Consider the following 20,061-nt stretch of genomic DNA (forward strand, 5'->3'; position numbering starts at 1 on the left):
AACATCCAAATTTGATGTAGTAGCTGAATGATCTTCTGGAAGTATAGGACTGTACATATATCACTTCATCAACTGCCTCTCACGCTACAATCTCTAGTTCCTCACGTCTTGAGATATACCAACTCTCTCTTCGCAACGATACAGTCATAGTCTATATACAGGGTTTCAAGCCACATTGACACTGGCCCCACTAAAAGTGGATAGACGACAAAGGTTTTCAACATCATCAGATATTAGACCAAACAGTACTTAAGTCAATAACATGGCCTTCTGAGCTTCTCTTACAAGTTATAGGGCTACTTCCTTTCATATACACATTACACACTGGTCATTCTCGCAAATCAAATCATTGAGGAGTCATTCACAACAGAGGTCGATCGGAGTCATCCAGGCAGTCATATTAAACATACTAAAAAAAAATAAGTACAAGTAGCTCTGTTGGTATCTTTTTCTAAGGGTTTGACCAATCCATCTCCACTTTCTCTCTGAGATCTGCACCTCTATATTTCTCAGTCCGCCCGTCTCCCACAGTTCGGTGTTTTCTATTTATCTGTGAAAATACTGACATGCACTAACTGCTTTCAAGCAAGTTTCATGCATTGAGGTCAATAAATGGAGAGCAGTGTCACTTGAAAGAGTAGAAAACAGGGTTATAATGTTTACATTTAGGAGCTGGCTTTTACTGACCTCTTTATTGTCATTAGTTCAGGGAGTCCAAGTTTCTTCTTCAGTATTTTAAGTAAAGTAAACGTTCCCCTTTAAGACCCTGCAGTCTATAGGGCAGCTGATGTAAAGGTCATCTGTTTCTATAGCCTACGGTTAATGAGGGTGTCATGTGGCCAGCATAATGACCAACTGCTTTTACTTTTCCCCCAACTAATGTCAGGTACCATTAGAGCTGGGTGGACTCAGAGTTGCCCTAAGATTCCAAAATTAAAAATCCCAAGTCCTTCACAAGGATTCAAACCCGTGACCCCCAGTTCGGAAGCCAAGCGCTTTACCGCTCAGCCTCGCTTCTTCAGCATTTAGTATTTATATATTTCTTGTTTGTATCTCTCCTGGCTTGAGCCGCAACCATCAGCTCATTAACTTTTTTTCCTGCTCAGATCTGTCATTTATCTTTTTTTTTTTATTCCAAGGTATTGTAAATCTGGGATAACATCATCAGTACATGATTTTTTATCAGCCTCTTGTTTTCATTAGTATCAAAAACACTCTCTGAAGCATTACAAAAAATTTTGAAGAATTTTTATTATTTTATTTAACATATGTATTACTTAACACTTGTCATTGAGGCAGGTGATTTTTTAGGTCAGCATAGACAACAGATTCCTCAAATAATTCTTATAAATAAATAATTATTTTTTTTCAGGAGGACATATCTGAACTCTTCAGTAATTGTGGGACTGTTGTCAAAGTGAATTTTCCACCATCAACAAAAGGCACTTTCTGGTCAGTACAAAGTCACACACACAATTTCTATTTCAGTCATTACATTGTATCATATAAGAAAGTAACATATGACAGATTTACATATAACAAAGTAACATGTAACAGATTGACATAAAATTTAGCAAAATTAAATCATATTTTGAGTCATGCCTTGTAAAATAGAATTCAGTGGCTCCCAAACTGATGGTCCTTAGTGGGATTTTTTATTTTGGGTATTTAGGGCACCCCTTGGTCCACCCAATTCTGATGGTTACCTGACATAAGTCTGGGAAAGTAAGCAGTTGGTCATGTGCTGGCAACAGTTAACCATCGGTCATAGAAACAAATGACCTTAACATCGTCTGCCCTATAGATTGCAAGCTATGAAAGGAGTGCTCAAATATGTTTTTTACCCATGAATTCCTTCGGGATCCTTAAGTAAGATTTTCTAATGGTAGTAAAGAACATGATACTACTAAAACCTCTCAGTTAAAACTTCTTTAAAATTCACTGTACAAGTAACTAAAGTTTATATGACTTAATATACACACATCCTATTGCTAGATTTTTGAAATATGTTCTGCCAAGCGGTAAAGCGCTTGGCTTCTAAGGTCCTGAGTTTGAATCCTAGTGAAGACTGGGATTTTTAATTTCGGGATCTTTTGGTGCCACCCACCTGACGTTAGTTAGGGAAAAGTAAAGGCGGTTGTTCACAGAAACAGATGACCTTTACATCATCTTATCTATGGATTACAAGCTCTGAAAAGAGAACTATGTTCTGCTCAAGGGACGTAGTGCTTAAAAGCTTTAATGTTGTAACATAACATATTTTTGTTCCTTTAGTTTCGTCAGCTTTGAAAAACTGGAGTCAGCACACAGAGCTGCGGCAGAATTGAATGGCTGGTCTTGGAGAGGTCAGAAAATTGTAGTAAATCTGAATAGAAACTGTCCCGCCGTGATGCAGTCAGGTAAAATGGAGTTTATTCAAAGTCTTTTCTCATTGTTTTTTCTCTCCCGAAATAGAAGATTCTTTAACAAGATAAGATAATTTTTATTGGTCCAATCAAATGGAAATTCATTTTGGCTACAATAGACCACCTTAGCATAACTACTGTAACAATAACAATATAGATGCCAAATACTCTATTTTACAGTGGAGAAATTGTAATAGAATAGAGCACTAAGCTACATTACAAATTTTGTAGTTATCATCTGAGTTAGGACTAGTTCTCTTGAAACAATGGATTCTCCCTCCCCCAGCCTGTCTGAACACCTGTTCTATTTTAATGGGCTCCAAGCAGTTTCAGATTTATCATACCTGTTTTATCAAAACTGTAGAGACCTTTACATTTTTCTTTTCTGCACTATAATGGCCTTGTGAAGGAATAGACAGTGGATTGTTACAGGTCTTTCGGGGCTCTCTTCCATCCTTCCCAGTACAATCTGGCCACTGATTGAAATAAAAAATTATTGAGAGTTTAAGGAATTATTTAATGTATAATTTTAGGTCACATACACATTTAAATTCTGTTTATTCCCCTTGGCCTGTACAGCTTTAGTTGTCAAAGACAAATTTCACATTAAAGTATTTGTCATGAATCTGGCCATTTTTTAACAAGTATATTGTGCTTTGGGGTTATAATGTCATATATAAATAGGATTATCCTCAAATTGGTGTAGTAGATAGCAAAAATCTTTTTAATGTAAGTAATCACAAAAGAAGTACATAGTAGATTGCAAAATTGAGCTTAAAGTTTGTGTTTAAATTTATTCTATCAAGACCTTTCTTTATTTTCATTTACTTATAAATAGCTTTGAGGGCTTGATGGGTCTTTGTGATATGCATGAGGTGTAAATGCCATGGTACACATCCCATGGTTAATGATTATATAATTTAGTCATGGTAGGACTCTGCTCTCCATGGATTGAGTGTCATTTTTTTTTTCTTTCCTTGTGTGACATTGATCAATAACAGAACAGAAGGCAGACAACCTTGACACTGGCTGCAGAAATGATGATTCTCCGCTGCAGAAAATGGCGCCAAACAGCTTTGTAAATAGAATGCGTGTGCAGGAAGAAGCTCGGAGAATGGACCAGGACTTTATCCCAGATGGAGGTATACTTGGCATGTACCCTAAGTCCTAGTTTATTAGATGCTAGTAGCTCCACAATTCATGTTCATGTCCTTATAGATTTTTGTTCAGACCGTATCTCTCATAGAATTCCAATTCGGCCTTTTCTTGAGGTAAATTTCTGCTCTGAAATCCAGTCCTCAGTATTTCACTATAGCCCATGTTTAGCGCTGCAGCTTGACTCTGCTGTAGGACATGTGGTAAAGTGATTGAGCCAAGGGGTCACAATCTCACATCTCCACAATGACTGGTATTTTGCAAAATCTTGAGGACATCTTTGAGTAAAACCTTCTCTAATGGGTAACTGACATTAACTTGGAATTTGAAAAATGTAAAGGCAGTTGGTCATTGTGATGGCCACATGACATCTTCCTTAACCACAAGTCATAGAAACTTTACTCCTTTTGAAACTGCCCCATTCACATGTCCAACTTCATTCTGCCTCATTCTTTTTCCCCACTTCCCCAGCCCCCCATTTATTCTTGTCCAAAAGGTCTATCAATAAAATGCAGAAAAAAATTTGCTGAGATCATCCATTTTTATTTTTTCTCATACTGTTCATATTTACTGATGTGAGCTAATATAAGCTCTGAGCACCGGGCTAATTATTCATTACAAAATGTACCCATCCTGGCAATAGAATCCTCTTTGTTCTTGTTTAGGTACGTACAGCTGTCAAGGCATCATGGAGGAGCTGGACAAAGCTGGTGAAGCCGCTTGCTTGCCTCCCCCGTTCATTAATGTTTCGTGTCATGGCCTGTGTTATAACAAGATTCTGAGGCAGCTCCAAGAAAAGTAAGTTTTTTAGAGTTCAATAGGTCACATACTTTTTAGAGATATTGCCACTCTTTAGGGGAACATCATCTTCTATAGTCTCTGTCTTCGTTCTTTGTTTGTGTGGGCCCTTGTTCTGTCAATCTGTCATATTAATGTTGAAATACTAAAAAACTTTTGAAAATTAGGTTTAAAAATCACTTTCTACATTCATCATTTGAGTAGTTACATTTTGTTCTATCCAATGCTTACTGTATACACATAGATGTTAACTGTTTTTAAAACAAGTTTTAAAACTATTTCACACATTCATTTTTTTTTTTAATTATCACCATGCCACGTGCTGTGTATAAAAATGGCTTAGTTGTTTGATATTAAGACAAGTGCATTGTCTGATATAGTTTTTCTGTGTTAATAGCTACTTGAAAAATCATGACAAATCACTTTGTATTAAAGTTAAATGAATTAGCTTTCTTTCCTAGTTTTTAGATTGTAGTTCGAGTCAAACATTTATTTAAAATGTTTTCAATAAAATTATGTTTTTTTTTGGTTATAATTTGTGTTTTGTTCCTTTAGAGAAGAAGAGCTGGGTATCTCAGGATATGCAGAATTGTTGGAGGAGGAATATGGAAAAATGAGGCAGTTATTTGCTAGGGCCAGAATAGTTCCAACCTGTGAGCCTGAGACAGCTACAGAAGAAGCATAATTAATTTTTTTATGTTGTATGTTAAGTTGATTTTTTATACTTCTACTTTGCCATTTTATGTTTTTATACTTGTTAGAATCTTTTGTTGGCCAGATTGAGTTATACAGTGATTGACATGGCAGTCAAGTTATTGTTTAGTCTTTTTTTTTTAATTTTCCTTCATTTTTTTTTTTAAAGCTAGTCAGTAACCCTTTCAATAAAAAAAATATTTGAAATGTGGCTTTTTTTTTTTTGACTCCTTTTGGAAAAAAGTTTGGCTCATGAAAGTACAAAGCTTTTGCTGTTTTTTTTTCTATTATGACTCTTTGCCTTTTTACCATGTATGGTACATTCCTGTTTGTGAACATTTTTGAGTTAGGGTGATAGTATGGCTGCTTGGTCATGTGAAATGCATTTTAGACAATGAACCTAAGTACAAACCTTGGTGCTGGTTTCTGAAGGAACATGGACCAATTAGAAATTTCATGCCATTTCATTTTGCCTTGTGCCATATAATCAAGTTGTTGGGACTTAAACAACTGAGTGCCATTTCATTTTGCCTTGTGCCATATTATCAAGTTGTTGGGACTTTAATCCCCTATTTGCTTCCTCTTTTTTACCCTGTGATATCTATTTCAGGAGCAGTCATCCTCATATCAGCTATCGATAAGAAATCCAAGTGCATTATATTATGAGCCATTTATGGTTTGTGTGGGCCCTTGTTCTGTCAAGTTTATATTCCAAAAACTTAAAAAGCTTTTGAAAAATAGGTTTCAAAAATCACTTTCATCATTCATCATTGGTGTTACATTTTGTTCTATCCAATGCTTATTGTATGCACATAGATGTTAGTTGTTTTTTAAAACAAGATTAAAAACTATTTCACACAGTTATTTAAAAAAATCATTTGTAATGTGCAGATTGCTCCAATTGTCTTTCAAACGCTTATTCTATGTTCTCAAAATGAATACTAGACTTATGAACCATTTCAGACTATTTCAACAGCAATTTATTTTGCATTTGTCTTCATCCTACCAGGGTTTTAAAAAAATCCACTTTTGTTCTCATGTTTTTTTAAAGATGTTCATGTTTTAAAATGTTTTCCATTAGAATCTCTTGTACATATGGATATTACTTTCAGTATTAACAAATTACAATGTATTTTTATTTTCAACTACAATGTAACTGATTTTAAATGGCTATTTTTTTTTTTTTTTTTTTTTTTTTTTTTACAAAAATCACTCTGTCTGGCAATAAGTTTGTACAAGTTATTTTGCCCACTCTCTAAATCTCTTGACAGATGTGGTAGTTTAAGTTGAATTAGTCCCCTTGAGGGCTAGTGTGAACATATTTTTTTTATCCATTTAAAAAGATTGTGCAAACATTTACCAAGGTAGCCCCTTATTCCCTATCCCTTTCCCAGCTGGTCCAGGCAAGTTAGAAGATCATAGTGCATTGAGAAAGATAAATAACAGAAACAATTAGTAAACATATTTATAATCACACAGATTTATTATGTTGAAGTCAGTAGTATGGATAGTTACAAGAGTGATCCAAATTAATTGATACAATTTACACTGTCTTTTAAAATAGTATTTTAAAATGTTTTTCTTGTTACAAGTTTTAAGTATTTGATAAAAATAAATTGAGAAGTTTTTACTTTCAGTTTGTGAAACTATTTTATTTGTGTTCCAAATCTGTCTTTCCTTTGAATGTTCGTAATGAAAATAAAACATTTTGCTGATAACCTTGGAGTTGTGGACCATATGCACATTGTTGAAAACTAATTGGTGCTTGTACATAACCAAAGTGACATTTTAAATTTTTTGAAGAGTGAAAGACAGGTTTTATTTTTTAAAGGAATGTTTATTTCATTTCGTGGGAGTTAGGTTTATGTAAATAAATTTGATTTATCATTGACCCCAAAAAATGTGAATGAAAATTGAATGAAATTAGTGCCTTCAAAAGTCAAATCAAATTCCATTCATGCATTTGTTTCTACTTTTGATATTTTTGTACAGAAAATTAAAAGTTACATAACCTAACAAAAGAAAAACTGAGTCATCTTTTTTTTTTTTTTAATGAATCTTATCTTATCTTATATAATACAGACGTTACTTCAAAAAAGATGATTACGTCCTACGCGTCATGCATTTAGTAATCAAATGAAACAGCTCACATTGGTTTCACTCAAACTATTTTTTGTATGGCCATCTTAATGCAGAGCATTCATTGGCTCTTGTATTCTTAGAGACAGGCAGATATGAAAGTAGCATCAATCTGGTTGATAGAAGAACCAGTTTTTTGTTCCACTTAAGCTGAGTCTTTGTCCTCCATTGTTTTTCTTGTTGCTACTTTTACAGTGAGGGCTAGAGCTTTGTCTAATCTTCCACTTTGAGATCATTTTGTAGGTCCAAACAAATAGAAATTCAGTTTGACTACAATTGGCCACCTCAGCATTGCTACTTTGATTACATACATATAACAGAGTTTAGTTTTGCCTGGTGCAAATAGTTCACATGTGATGACATTAGGCATTAGTTTGTCCTCCAATTTTTTTTAATCATCAGATTAAGCTTAGAATAGAAGCTTTAACTATAAGTGGGTTATGGTGGATCAACACTAGAATATTTACATTTAGACTAAAAGGTATATCTAGTCTACATAGTGGAACTAAATCAATTAGAAAACAGGAATTTTAAATAGCTATACAAGTATATAAACAATGAAAGTTACTCGGAGGATGACTGTTTTCTAAGCTAAAAAGATACTAAAACCTTGAAGTCTTAATGTCAGAGATAAGTTGTTTTTTTTATACAATCCCGTTGTCAATGGCGGCCACATTAAAAAAAATTCTTAGCTGGGGTATTTCTAAGCCTCCTTTCCTTTTCACGTTCTTTTGAACTTTAAGATAAAGCTCTTTATCTGAAAGTCTGCAGCCAGTGACTCATGGCCCTTTCCATGTCTATTGATAAATTTGACTGAAAAGAAAAGGGATGTCATGGCCAGAACAGAATAGCTTCCTGTCTAATTGGATAACAGCTTCATGTCTAATTGGATGACTAATGTGGTAATCATCTTTGAATCATAGATTACCTATCACAAAAATTATGTTACATAAACAAAACATTTTACAAATAATTATAATTAATTCCCATAATTGACAACCATGAGATTTCTCATTTGTGACAAAGCTCCATTCTCAGACCTTGTGGTCTATAGGGCAGATGATGTAAAAAGTCGTCTGTTTCTGTGGCTTACAGTTAACAAGGGTGTCATGTGGCCATCTCAACAAACAACCGCCTTTACTTTCCCCCAACTAATGTCAGGTACCCATTAGAGCTGGGTGGACTCAGAGGCGCCAGAAGATCCCGAAATTAAAAATCCCAGGATTCAAACCCAGGACCCCGGTTCGGAAGCCAAGCGCTTTACCACTCAGCCACTGCGCCTCCTCATTTGTGACAGCTATAAAAAAATTTCATGCAGGAAGGGTTCTTTTGTCTTGGCTGGCTACACATCTAATAGATGGAAAACTTCAAACCTCAAACCTCAACTGCCTGGCAGCTTTACCCAAACATGGGAAAGACTTTGGGAGTCAATTATGAGTTGGCAACCTTAAGGAAGCTTGTAGCACATAGTGCTACAGTCTGGTAGAGAATGCTGCGTTGGCGACACCATTTCAACCAAAAATAATGCCCAGGCATTCATCTAATTTCCATGAAATGATCCATAGTCATTTAGTGGCTGAAGGACAACATATTAAAAAAAAAAAAAAGCAATTTAATACTTAAAAGCAAAAATAGCATATCAATAAAAATTGAACAATAAAGTCAGTGAAATATAAAGAACTGTGACAATGAATTTATTATGAAATAATGAACAATGACATTAATGTTTTTGTACGCATGCAATGGAATGTCAAATCATCCACCAGTCAAACTGAATGTACACTAGAGTAATCTTAAACAAACATTCTAGATCTATCATCATACACCAACATATATATATATATATTTACATTTTAAGAGTTTATCATTAAAAACAATAAATATGTTTTGTTTTACAATAGTTATTACGTGTAAGGTAAATAGCCCATGTCACCAGAGCCTGTCAACAAAAACTTCTGACATCTGAAATCTAGGACAGCAGTGTAATGAAAACAAATGTTGGTGACCACGACTGTGTACTCACAGGCTGCAAAGATTGTGTAGACTGTGGGGGGGAAAAAAAAGTTAATCAGGTCAAACAGGCTGGGAAATGTATAGTTCCTAACATTATGTCTAACAGGAAAATGTATAGTTCCTAACATTATGTCTAACAGGAAAATGTATAGTTCCTAACATTATGTCAAGCAGGAAAATGTATAGCTCCTAACACTATGTCTTATTAATCATAGATAACTGAATTATTGTTAGTCCAGAATATTAAATGCCATTAGGAATATAAAATTTACCTTAAGGTCAAGTAGATCAATGCATTTACTCATTAATTAGTTTGAATTTTACATTGACGCTTGATTTAGAAATATCAAGTTGACTCTCTTGCTAAAGGCCGCCACCCCTCCATTACTTTTGGTTTTCAAATACCCAATTAGGGGATAGAATAAAATACAAATTGCACCTTATCTTAAATCTAGCTTTAATCAGACAGGGAATGAATACCTGTTGAGGTTATTGTATAAAAGTGAATAATTTAACTTTTACAAAAAAAAACAAACATGCCTATTGCCATCCCTGCTGTCTGTTCTGAATAAAAGAAAAAGGCACGCCCAACATCATAGAACAACAAACTCATTGAGGAAACACAACTCTATTTCAAAGCATGCCGTGACCTTTCACTAGCACATACAAATTTATGTTATGTTGTATCCATCCACATATCTAACCTGTGGATAAAAGTATCACCAGGTGCAGACACCAGATGAAAAATGGAAAGGAAAGGGTCATAACTCATGATGGATGAGTGATTGCCATTTGGGTACATTTATTTAAGACTAACAAAGTACAGGTAGAAATTTATTTTAATGAGGGAAAAATTGTATAAATAAGTGGATATTTTAATATTTTTTTTAGGGAAACATTACTCTATATCCAGACTGCAAACAATCTATTGTAGGCTAATATGATTCTGTAATGAAATTAATTAACTTTTGAATAATAAGCATTTTAAGCAATAAAGGCCTACAGGATTGAAATCTAAGGGAGAGCACTAACACCTGCAACTTTTTAACTAAGACAACCATTGGGTCCTCATTTCACTAGATGTGTAATTGATAAATAAGGTGCCATAACGCTATCTCTAAGTAAAAAGTAAAGTCCCCCTTTCAGACCCTGTGATCTATGGGGAGGATGATGTAAAGATCATCTGTTTCAGTGGCCCATGGTTAACGAGGGTGTCGTGTGGTCAGCACAACGACCAACCGCCTTTACTTTTCCCCAACTAATGTCAGGTACCCAATAGAGCTGGGTGAACTCAGAGGCATCCTAAAATCCCAAAATTAAAAATCCCAGTTTTCACCAGGATTCGAACCCGGAACCCTCAATTCAGAAGCCAAATGCTTAACCACAAACCCACAGCTCCTCCTATGACGCTATATCCAAAACTAACACTAATCTTACAGTTTGCTTTGGGACAGTCTGGGAGGGCTGGAAGAGTTTGAACAAAACGTCAGAAAGATAAAAATAAACAAACAACAAAGCATCAGTCAAATGAGGTTTCACAATAAGATTTGAAATTAAACATTCACTCACACATTCAATTAGGTCGCCTTCGACTTGACACCAGCTAAGAGCTCACTATTGACATAGGCCAGGGAGAAAGGGGAGAAGTCTATGATAGCAGTGCCGTGATATGCAATGTTGGTCACGATGACAAAATATTCACAGGCAGCAAAGACAGTGTACACTTGACAGTGATAAAAAATAAAAGTAGGTCAGACTAGGACCGATTATTCAAATTAAAATTACATTTTTCAAACAACATTAAATAAAATAAAAACTAGTCAAGAAACTAATGCACTTAGTTTCCAATATAATAATCATTCTTAATCAATACTCATCAATTATTTATAATGAAAAGTTTAATTAACTATTGCACACAATATTGTTTTTAGAAAAAAAAATATTTTGTAAGATAATTTCTTTCTATACATAAATTGAAACATTAGTGATCAGTATTAATTTTGTAAGATAATTTCTCTATATACATAAATTTTAAACATTAGTGATTAGTATTGATTTTGTAAGATAATTTCTCTCTATGCATAAATTGAAACATTAGTGATTAGTATTATATCCATTAGTATTATATACAATCTACTTAAAAAAGATGGAAGAATACAATGGGATTTTACTTTAAGTTCCAGATGGTTTGTTAAAAAGGATGGAAGTGAAGTCCAAATGTCAATTTACTTCACTAGATGACAAGAGTGAAAACATCATGTGAGAGAAGCTTTCTGTCATGCAATACTACATGGAGTCATACAACAACAGGAAACAATTCAGGTGATCTAAACTGTTTTAAGGTAGTGTGACTTCCTGGAAAGGTCTTTGACTCTTCAAAGAAAGAGATAGTGAATGTTACTCCTTGGAGCTTCATATGTGAAAAGCCCATGAACATTGAGATATAGGACCAGATCCATCTGTCAATGACAACATTATTTTTAGATACATGCAATCTGTTGTAGCTAAATCACATTCAGTTTTCACTCTTGTTATTTCTGTTTTTTTTAGATAAAGAAAATAACACCTAACTACATAAAACTACATAACATGCTTATTAATTGATGGTCAAAGTGACATATTTACCTTCACCCTTGACCTATGTGAAGGGGGAATCAATACAATAGCTTACCTCCAGGTTCACAGTACCAGTTGTGTCTAAAGAAAACGTAGACAGAGAATAAAAATATGGAGATATTTGTAAGGAACAATCTTTGTTTCCATGAGAAGGATCTGGACTCCTGGAGGAAGAAGAAGTGAGAAAATGTTAGCGAAAAACTCTGTCACGTAGATGTTTATAAACATAGCTAGGGCAACATTATAGACACTCAGCAAACTAAACATACGCTAGACATGTCAACCCGACTATTTATAACTCAGATCTAGTTAGCTACATAGCATAATTTAAAAAATGGGAGTCCTCAATCTGTTATCTAGAGGCTTCTTGTTAGTTCACAATTTCAAGCGCGAAGTATTCCAGCTCCCCTACTGCAATGTGGCAATTTGGTGGAAATGTCTATTTGGTGGCAAACAACAGAAAGTGAGTGAAACTAGTCAACATCTTTAAACTTGGGAGCAGAGACCCAGTAGCCAAGTGCAAACAAGGCACTAAACCATTCCATGAGAGGGCCACCAGGAATACCCGTGAGCTGGAGTGGTGGTCCTTCGAGGGTCCATGGTGGTCACAGAATAGGAATACTGAAGAAATTCCAATATGATTCACCTCCTGAATATGGAGCTAGAAGCAAACTATGAATAACAGTGTGACTCTGGGAATGTAAAGGGCATCTGTTTCTGTGGGTCCAGGGTTAATGAGAGTGACCTGTGGCCAGCACAACGAACAACAGCCTTTACTTTTCCTCCTACTAATGTCAGGTACCCACAAGAGCTGGGTGGACTCAGAGGTGCCCGAAGATCCCAAAATTAAAATCCCAGTCTTCACCAGGAATCGAAACCCGGGTCCCACGATATGGAAGCCAAGCTTTTTACTGCTCAGTCACCACGCCTCCATACTACAAGTATTTGAAGCAGAGGAAAAAATTATACAAAGAGGAAAACTAATTAACTTCTTATACAACAGACCAATAACTGAACACAGCACATGATCAACACAGATATTCTCATTTACCTCTAGCGTCAGGAAACTGCCATTGCGTGAGCGTCCCCAGTAAAACAGAAGTATAGTCAGCAGCATGTAGACCAGAGAGGAGGCCATAAATACTATAAAGAGTGTTTCATGAAGGCCTGCAGTATACAGAGAATAAACAAAAATAGTCAGTCTACCTTTCCAATGATAAGGAGCGCTCTGATAAATATCTAAATTCGATACACTAGATTTTTTTAAATTCTAAAAAAAAAAATTATAAAAAAAATGGAATTCTCGAGATGAGCATACAGGATTATCTCAAGCGTTTCTAATTATGATCCATAATATTAATTAAATCTTGAAACAAAGCCAATACCTCTAGTGTCATTTTGGATTTTTTTAAAAGGCTAAAACAGAGAATTTAAAACTCCTTTATTCCACTTTCAGTCAGAGTGTTTTAAGATGATTGGTCATTACCAAGGAGTAAATAGGAGGCCAAGATTTGTTTTTTTTTTACTGTGTGTGTTGTTTGTGCTTGCACCTTTACTCTTACTGTTATAACAGTCACGCTGGTGTGGACAATTGTCTAATTGAATTTCTATTTGTTTGGACCAATAACATTATCTAATCTTATACCAGGTATTAAAAGTTGTAAATCATTATTGAAATTTATAAGACATTTATAAGGTTGAAACTTTTTATTTAAATTATCTTAGTAAAAAAAGAACATTCCAGGTTAGTGAATATAAAACAGAATAATATCAAAAAATTATTCCACTATTAAGTATGCCAAATTTTATGACATCAGACTAAGCTGTCTGTATGTGAATGACTAACTTAATTGTATGTCAATATTATTCCTAAAATAATCCATTGGATGAATGACTATGGAATCAGTAGAGTTGATAAAATTATTTCACAATCTAAAAAAATAATATTAATAAGGCATTGTCTTTGATTCCGAAGATTAAGGATCAATGCAGAGTTTCATACAAGGCAAACTCCATTGCAACCTACATATTTTGCATCATTTAATTCAGATGCAGTCCAATGGTAGTCTTTAAGTTTTCTTTACCTCTTCTGCGCCTGTCTTGCCAAGAGTTTTCTCTGGGTCTCAAATGTGTGTCCCAGGACCTTCATTAGAGCTCTCCAGCTGACTCTTTCAGAGGCAATCAGCTACCAAGCAGCTACCAGCTGCTTTAATCTAAGCCAGCAAGGGCAAAGTGGTGACTGATTTGAACTTTATAGCGTTTCCGTAGGGCACATTACAAGCTGCACATTTTCATGCTATAACCTAATTGTTCATGTTGAGTGGACATCAAAACTCTTTTAAGTTACTTATTTTCTCCTGATTCATGATCAAAGAAGTTCTTCTATGTATTTGTTCTATTATGATAATAATAATGAAACACATTCCATTTTTAATAGGTTTTGTGCTTCAGTGTTGGAAAATCAATTAAGACATTTCTATAAAGTAGAGGCAGTAGTGAGCTTAGGGCGAGTATAACTTCTCAGTTTATGGTTATTGTATACAGTTGGAACCATCTACAATCACAGTTTGCATTTTAAAATTAAATCTTGGGTGCATTGCTTCCAGAAGAAATGAAGAAACTAATTGTAAATAAAATAAATGAGAAATGGTCGAGCTCTCATCCAAATCGCAAGAAAGATGACGCTTAGCTATTCCGACAAGACCAATGTCTAATCTTTTGACTCAGGACCGGATACAACAGAATGCAACAACACATGTAACGGAAGCTCAAAACTGGAACTAATGAAATCTGCCCATGTGGAGTATCACCAGAGAATGCCGACCACATCCTCCAAAACTGCTCTCTTTACCAAGAGGCCCATATAAGACACTGGCCCCAAAACACCCCAATAGAAAGAAAACTATATGGAGAGCTCCCTGATTTGGAAACCACTGTGCAGTTCATCTCATGTATTGGTCTAGTCATCTGAACGCTCCAACATAACAATGAGAAGAAGAAGAAAAAGAAGAAGAAGGGTGCATTGCTGTGGAGAACACACCAGAAGTAGGGTAAAGCCTGGAAATGGTGCAGAATCTGGTGACTACAAAATGTTTAGATGTGACAGCAATTATATAAAAAGGATTGGCCTGATTGTCACATCAGAAGTTGCATCGTCACTTGAGACTTAAAATGCCACAGAGAACAAAGTCTAATATCTGTTTGCTCATTATTATCTAAATCTCTTCGGAAATCATCTATCAGACCTATTAGTCTCTAAAATCAATTTTTTAAAGTCCATGCTGATATGGGTCTAGAACAACATGTTTACTTTTATGGTTTTGATAATGTAATTTATCCTTAATTTAACGTTTTTTTAATGAGAGGGCACCACCTACTCCTTTACAGTCTTTGGTTTTGAGAGAGATGCAACAGTTTTGTTTCCCTTTTTGCATTGCTTTTTGTCAAGAGCGGGGGTGTGTAAGATGTGAGATTGTGTATGTGTTTGTTTGTTTTGTTGGTTGGTGTGAGAATTGTTTTTATCACAGGATTTTCAAGGGGGGACACTAAGTTTTTCTAGCGGTCAGTCTAGCCAGTTGGAGAGCTGACCTGGTCTGAGTAGGGTGCTTGTGTTTGTTTACCAGTTTTTATGCCCTGCGTAAGGAGATGTTATAACTTATATTATTATTCTTGATATGTGTGTGAACGGACTATTTGGGGGTAGTATTATGTGTGGCATTGATAGCCTTTGTTAAAATGAACCTAGTCTAAGCGCCCTGTAGTATTAATTCAGGCACATTTAGTATTTCAGTAATTAATTATGATGCATTCAATATTATATGTGTAACTTGCAGTCGACTGTAAATAAATACAAATTTTATTCTCCTTCGTTGAGTGGTACTTTATAATATTTATACATGTAAAAGTCTGCATATGAGAATCATACCCCTACACGAGCTACACCTGTATTGGACTAACCCGAGTCCTTTACATGTGGGGACTGTGAATAACCCTGGAGTCCATATTCCATGTTATGTGTTTCACAAACTAAGGTCTGCGGAACCCTAGTGTTCAGGGAGGCCTAAACAAACTATGGGAATAATTAACTAGTAGGCCACCATGCGAATTAGTCTCTCTAAAAAATAAGCAAAGGGTTCTGCTAAATACTCAGTATGTGTAACATGTTCCATTTAGGAAAAAGTTTGGGAATCACTGTTCCATGCTATGGTCCATTCTCTTTTGTGGGCATGTAGGGGAGGGTGTATCAAGGAGGTCTCTATGTTGCCTTTAGGTGCTCAGCAATACAACTCAGCTCGAGTTAGGATTTGAACATGAATCAGCTTGATAGGTGGCCAAGTGGTTATTGTCCCTCATCCCAGAACACCTGAGAGCCTGATATATTAATGAATCATAGAGTTCAAACTCCTCAGAATCGGAACTCATTATTCCCTTGGTTCAGCAAACCATTATTTCAGAAAAGCTAAGTATGAAAAAAAAGAGTTTTAATTACCATGATTGTCTAAAGAAGATATATATGTCAGTCCAACAAGGGCAGTAACCTCTATCACATGACAGAGACTTGTCAAAGCTGCACCAGCCTTGTAAAGTTCATTGTGTTTCCCAGCATGCACTGAGGTATGAAAGTTGTAGTAGGCCCAGGCAATCATAAGACGAGGGGCTGCATGAAAAGCGATACAAATTCTCCAAACATAGCGCTGGGGTGTAAATCCTCCAATAGCAGCGCTGATTGAAGGTAGATAGTTGTTCACCTTGAAACATAAATTGAGGGATTAATATAAACGATTTATTATTAAAACAAAGAAAAAAAAGGTTATTTAAAAAATAATTACCATCTATCAGCTATTCTATTTTAACCTATTTATAGATAGAAATATATTCTATAGTGACTTGGCAGAATTTAAGTCATTGGTTAATATGCATGACTAAATGCATGACGCGTAGGACGTAATCATTTTCTTTTTTGAAGTAACGTCTGTATTATATAAGATAAGAAATAGCAAAAACCAAAAGGCAGGCACCCCAAAGGCAGACCACGAGCATGGTGGCTTGATGATGTAGAGGTAGATCTACAGCATTTAAGAATCTGGGCATGGAGACGTAAAGCCCAGGATAGATCAGAATGGAAAGATGTGCTAGAGCAGGCTATGGCCCTCCATGGGATGTAGCACCACTGGGATGGATGGATGGAACAGGGAACAGTACCAGGAAAAAGAAGAAGAGGCAGACAGAGAAAGTGATGGGAGGACAACATAAAAGAGTGGACGCGCCTGCCATTGAAAGAAGTTCTAACTAAGGCAAAAGTACTGGAGAAAGACGGTCGATGAATCTTGCATAGTGCCCCAACAGTCCAACAGACTAAGGGATAAGTAAAAAAATAACAAAGTAATTTATGTAAATTGTAGGTCTATTACATAAAAAAAAAATTGTGCCTGATGACTCATATGGCAGGTTTTTCAAAGAATTATGAGCTGACTATAGAATGTAAAAAAAAAAAAGATGTTTGGCTTCATTTTAAAGTAAATTTATTCTAGCAAGAGCAGAAATACAAGGTTGCCACTTTGTGTCACAGAAAGACTAAAAATACATTTTTAAAAATTACAAAATTAAAAACAAGTTGAAAAGACACTTTAATTCTGACTTTATGTATTCTAATGGAATATTGCATAATATAGTCAAAATATTGCAGAAACACTCAGAAAACATTTTTTTTAAACTGTATGTAATCATACAAGCTGGCAAAACTTCTTAGTGTTAAAAACATATAGACAATAAAAGGGAAAAAAACCTTTAAAATAAAAAAACGAGAAAGCATATAATTTAGCTGCCTGTTGGATGTGCTTTGAGGTGTAATCTCAAGTTCAAACATTGGTCAGACAGTTATTTGAACTTAATATTGGGATCTAGATTCTATCAAAACACTTACCCTGCAATGAGTTGCTGTGGCTTTTTCAAAGTCAAATAAAACTGACCAGAGAACACAAAAAAATGTTGCGAAAAGAGGAAGACCGCAGACTATCTTTCCCATGAAAGGAAAAGATAACTGGAAAAGTGCTGATCTAATTTGTTTTGTTTCTGAAGACATTGTCCAGTTGGTAGCGATCTTTCCAGACAAGGAAGTCTAGATCAACTGTAGAGTTATAAAATTATAAGTTAAGGTCTATTTAGATATTTAATTTAAATCATATTTAATCTAACCTTTACCTTACATTACTTTTATTTAATTTGATTTTAAAGATTTGATTTTAAATAATAAATGATGTGTAAAAATGTGTATTTTAACAACATCTCTATATTTTTAAAGCTTTAAAAAATACTCTATAGATCAATATTCTTTTTAACAAAATATTTCTTTACTCTAAATATTCAAACAATGGTAACATAAATAACATTAATATTAATAAACACAATTCATATCCATATTCTCAAAAGCATTTTATCTTTTATGCCATTTCCATTCAACAATGCATAGGGACTCCTTAACATTCACACTGCACAACTTAGCATCCACACATCACCCCATTTCGACACTAGCAAAAAAAAGTTGAGCCTAAGTAAAGCCTGTGATATATAACACCTCGACAATGCAACTTTGTAACAATACAAGTTCTTTAAAATTATGTTATAAAATGTTTTTCTAATGCGATTCCCAATTGAAAGCTTTCAAAAATATTTTATGACATATTACATCACAGGATGGGTGCCTGGTAGTGTGATATGCACTCTGGCACATAGTATGATGGTCCCTGGTTTGATCCCTACTTAATGATGTCCTACAGGACACTTGAGCTAGTATGTAGTAATATTCACTTCTAAAGAAACAATCCGAAACATTTGAAACAAAAGCAAACCTCTAAACATAATCTGAATGTAAATTATTAAGTAATTAAGTAACTTAAAGTAAAATGTAAAGTTCCCCTTTCACACCTTGCAGTCTATAGGGCAGATGATGTAAAGGTCATCTGTTTCTGTGGCCTACGGTTAACGAGGTTGTCATGTGGCCAGTACAACGACCAACTGCCTTTACTTTTCCCCAACTAATGTAAGGTACCCATTAGAGCTGGGTGGACTCAGAGGTGCCCAATGATCACAAAATTAAAAATCCCTGTTACCACCAGGATTTGAACCCAGGACTCTCAGTTTGGAAGCCAAGCACTTTACCGCTCAGCCACCGCGCCTCAAGTATGCAACTTGGTCTACCCTAAAAATTATATTAGATCTAGAGAATGACCTGAAAAATACTGCTATTAAAGCTACCTATGAAGACAGTATGTGAGGAATACCCAAGAAAATTCCTTCAAGATCCCTATTTCCACTCAATGTGACACATGGGTGCGGCGCGCTTGACTTCCGAACCTGGGTTCGAATCTCTGTGAAGATTATGAATTTCAGGATTTTTAGAGCGCCCCTTAGTCCACCCAATCATATTCTTTTTTTAAGTAATGTCTCATTGTCTTTAGTTGGGGAAAGTTGTGATGGCCACATCATTCACATGACAACATGCACATTAACTGTAGGCCATATTGCCCATCCATACTATGGGCCATAGCTAGGTCTATATATGATTATATCAAACAGATGACCTTAACATCATCTGCCCCATAGATCTAGATCGCAAGGTCTGAAAGGGAAACTTTACTGACATGTTAACGGGCAAAAGGCCCATCATCATGATCATGTCAGTAATTCAAGTAATTCATAGTAATAAAACTAATTGTCTTATTAATTATATTTATAATTAATATTAAATTATGATTATCTATGTGAGTATGTCAAGTTCTAGCTAGAGACTAGACTACTTCTAATTTTATTAGTTTACAACTGACTTCTCTGGATTCTAGAGAAAATGCTAGATTTAACTAGAATCATCCACTAGAACATAGATTAGAGTCTATCATAGTGTATATCTCTACTATCTAGAGAGTCTGAATTTGGAGACTCGGACTAGATGTAGGCTAGTGTAAGTGTGAAGTCTCCACTTTGGTCTTCTAGATCTCTAATAACTCTAGATATCTAGACTAGTGCTACTCTGCGAAAGGTCTTGTTTTTATTTTTTTTCTAGGTCAACTTGTCTATTTGTCAAAATATTGACAAACCCAGATATAGATCTAGATCTACAAATATCAATATTATGTTTTAGCCTTAGATTTAGTCTAGATCTAGATTTTTCCTTGCATAATAAATATATAGATCTTTTTCTATATATTACTAGTCTCATTATTAAAAATATATATTATATAGACCA

At 35.0% G+C, this 20,061-nt stretch overlaps 2 protein-coding genes across 7 annotated transcripts in view; one reads left to right on the forward strand and one right to left on the reverse strand.

Moving 5' to 3' along the window:
- Window positions 1–6,245, forward strand: part of LOC106054721 (uncharacterized) — a 29,673-nt gene extending 23,428 nt beyond the window's left edge. For all 5 annotated transcript variants that reach the window (XM_056038374.1, XM_056038372.1, XM_056038370.1 and 2 more), the window contains 5 exons: window positions 1,373–1,452; window positions 2,275–2,399; window positions 3,407–3,547; window positions 4,226–4,358; window positions 4,914–6,245. In XM_056038374.1, coding sequence (XP_055894349.1) covers window positions 1,373–1,452; window positions 2,275–2,399; window positions 3,407–3,547; window positions 4,226–4,358; window positions 4,914–5,043 — 609 coding nt within the window. In that variant the 3' untranslated portion in view covers window positions 5,044–6,245. The remainder of the gene's footprint in view (window positions 1–1,372; window positions 1,453–2,274; window positions 2,400–3,406; window positions 3,548–4,225; window positions 4,359–4,913) is intronic.
- Window positions 6,246–8,856: 2,611 nt separating this feature from the next.
- On the reverse strand, window positions 8,857–19,852 carry LOC106054719 (post-GPI attachment to proteins factor 2-like). Of its 2 annotated transcripts, XM_056038367.1 has the most exons (7): window positions 19,643–19,848; window positions 17,743–17,946; window positions 16,309–16,567; window positions 12,871–12,986; window positions 11,875–11,983; window positions 10,773–10,926; window positions 9,094–9,234 (listed from the first exon to the last, which is right to left on the reverse strand). In XM_056038367.1, the coding sequence occupies exons 2-6, from the start codon at window positions 17,899–17,901 to the stop codon at window positions 10,781–10,783; spliced, it is 789 nt and encodes a 262-aa protein (XP_055894342.1). In that variant the 5' UTR covers window positions 17,902–17,946; window positions 19,643–19,848; the 3' UTR covers window positions 9,094–9,234; window positions 10,773–10,780. The 2 variants fall into 2 exon arrangements, with proteins under 2 accessions (XP_055894343.1, XP_055894342.1); XM_056038368.1 differs by lacking the exon at window positions 10,773–10,926 and having other exon boundaries at window positions 8,857–9,234; window positions 19,643–19,852.
- Between the last annotated feature and the right edge of the window lie 209 nt (window positions 19,853–20,061).

The sequence above is a fragment of the Biomphalaria glabrata genome, chromosome 8 (genome assembly GCF_947242115.1).
Source record: "Biomphalaria glabrata chromosome 8, xgBioGlab47.1, whole genome shotgun sequence".
Classification (NCBI taxonomy): domain Eukaryota; kingdom Metazoa; phylum Mollusca; class Gastropoda; family Planorbidae; genus Biomphalaria; species Biomphalaria glabrata.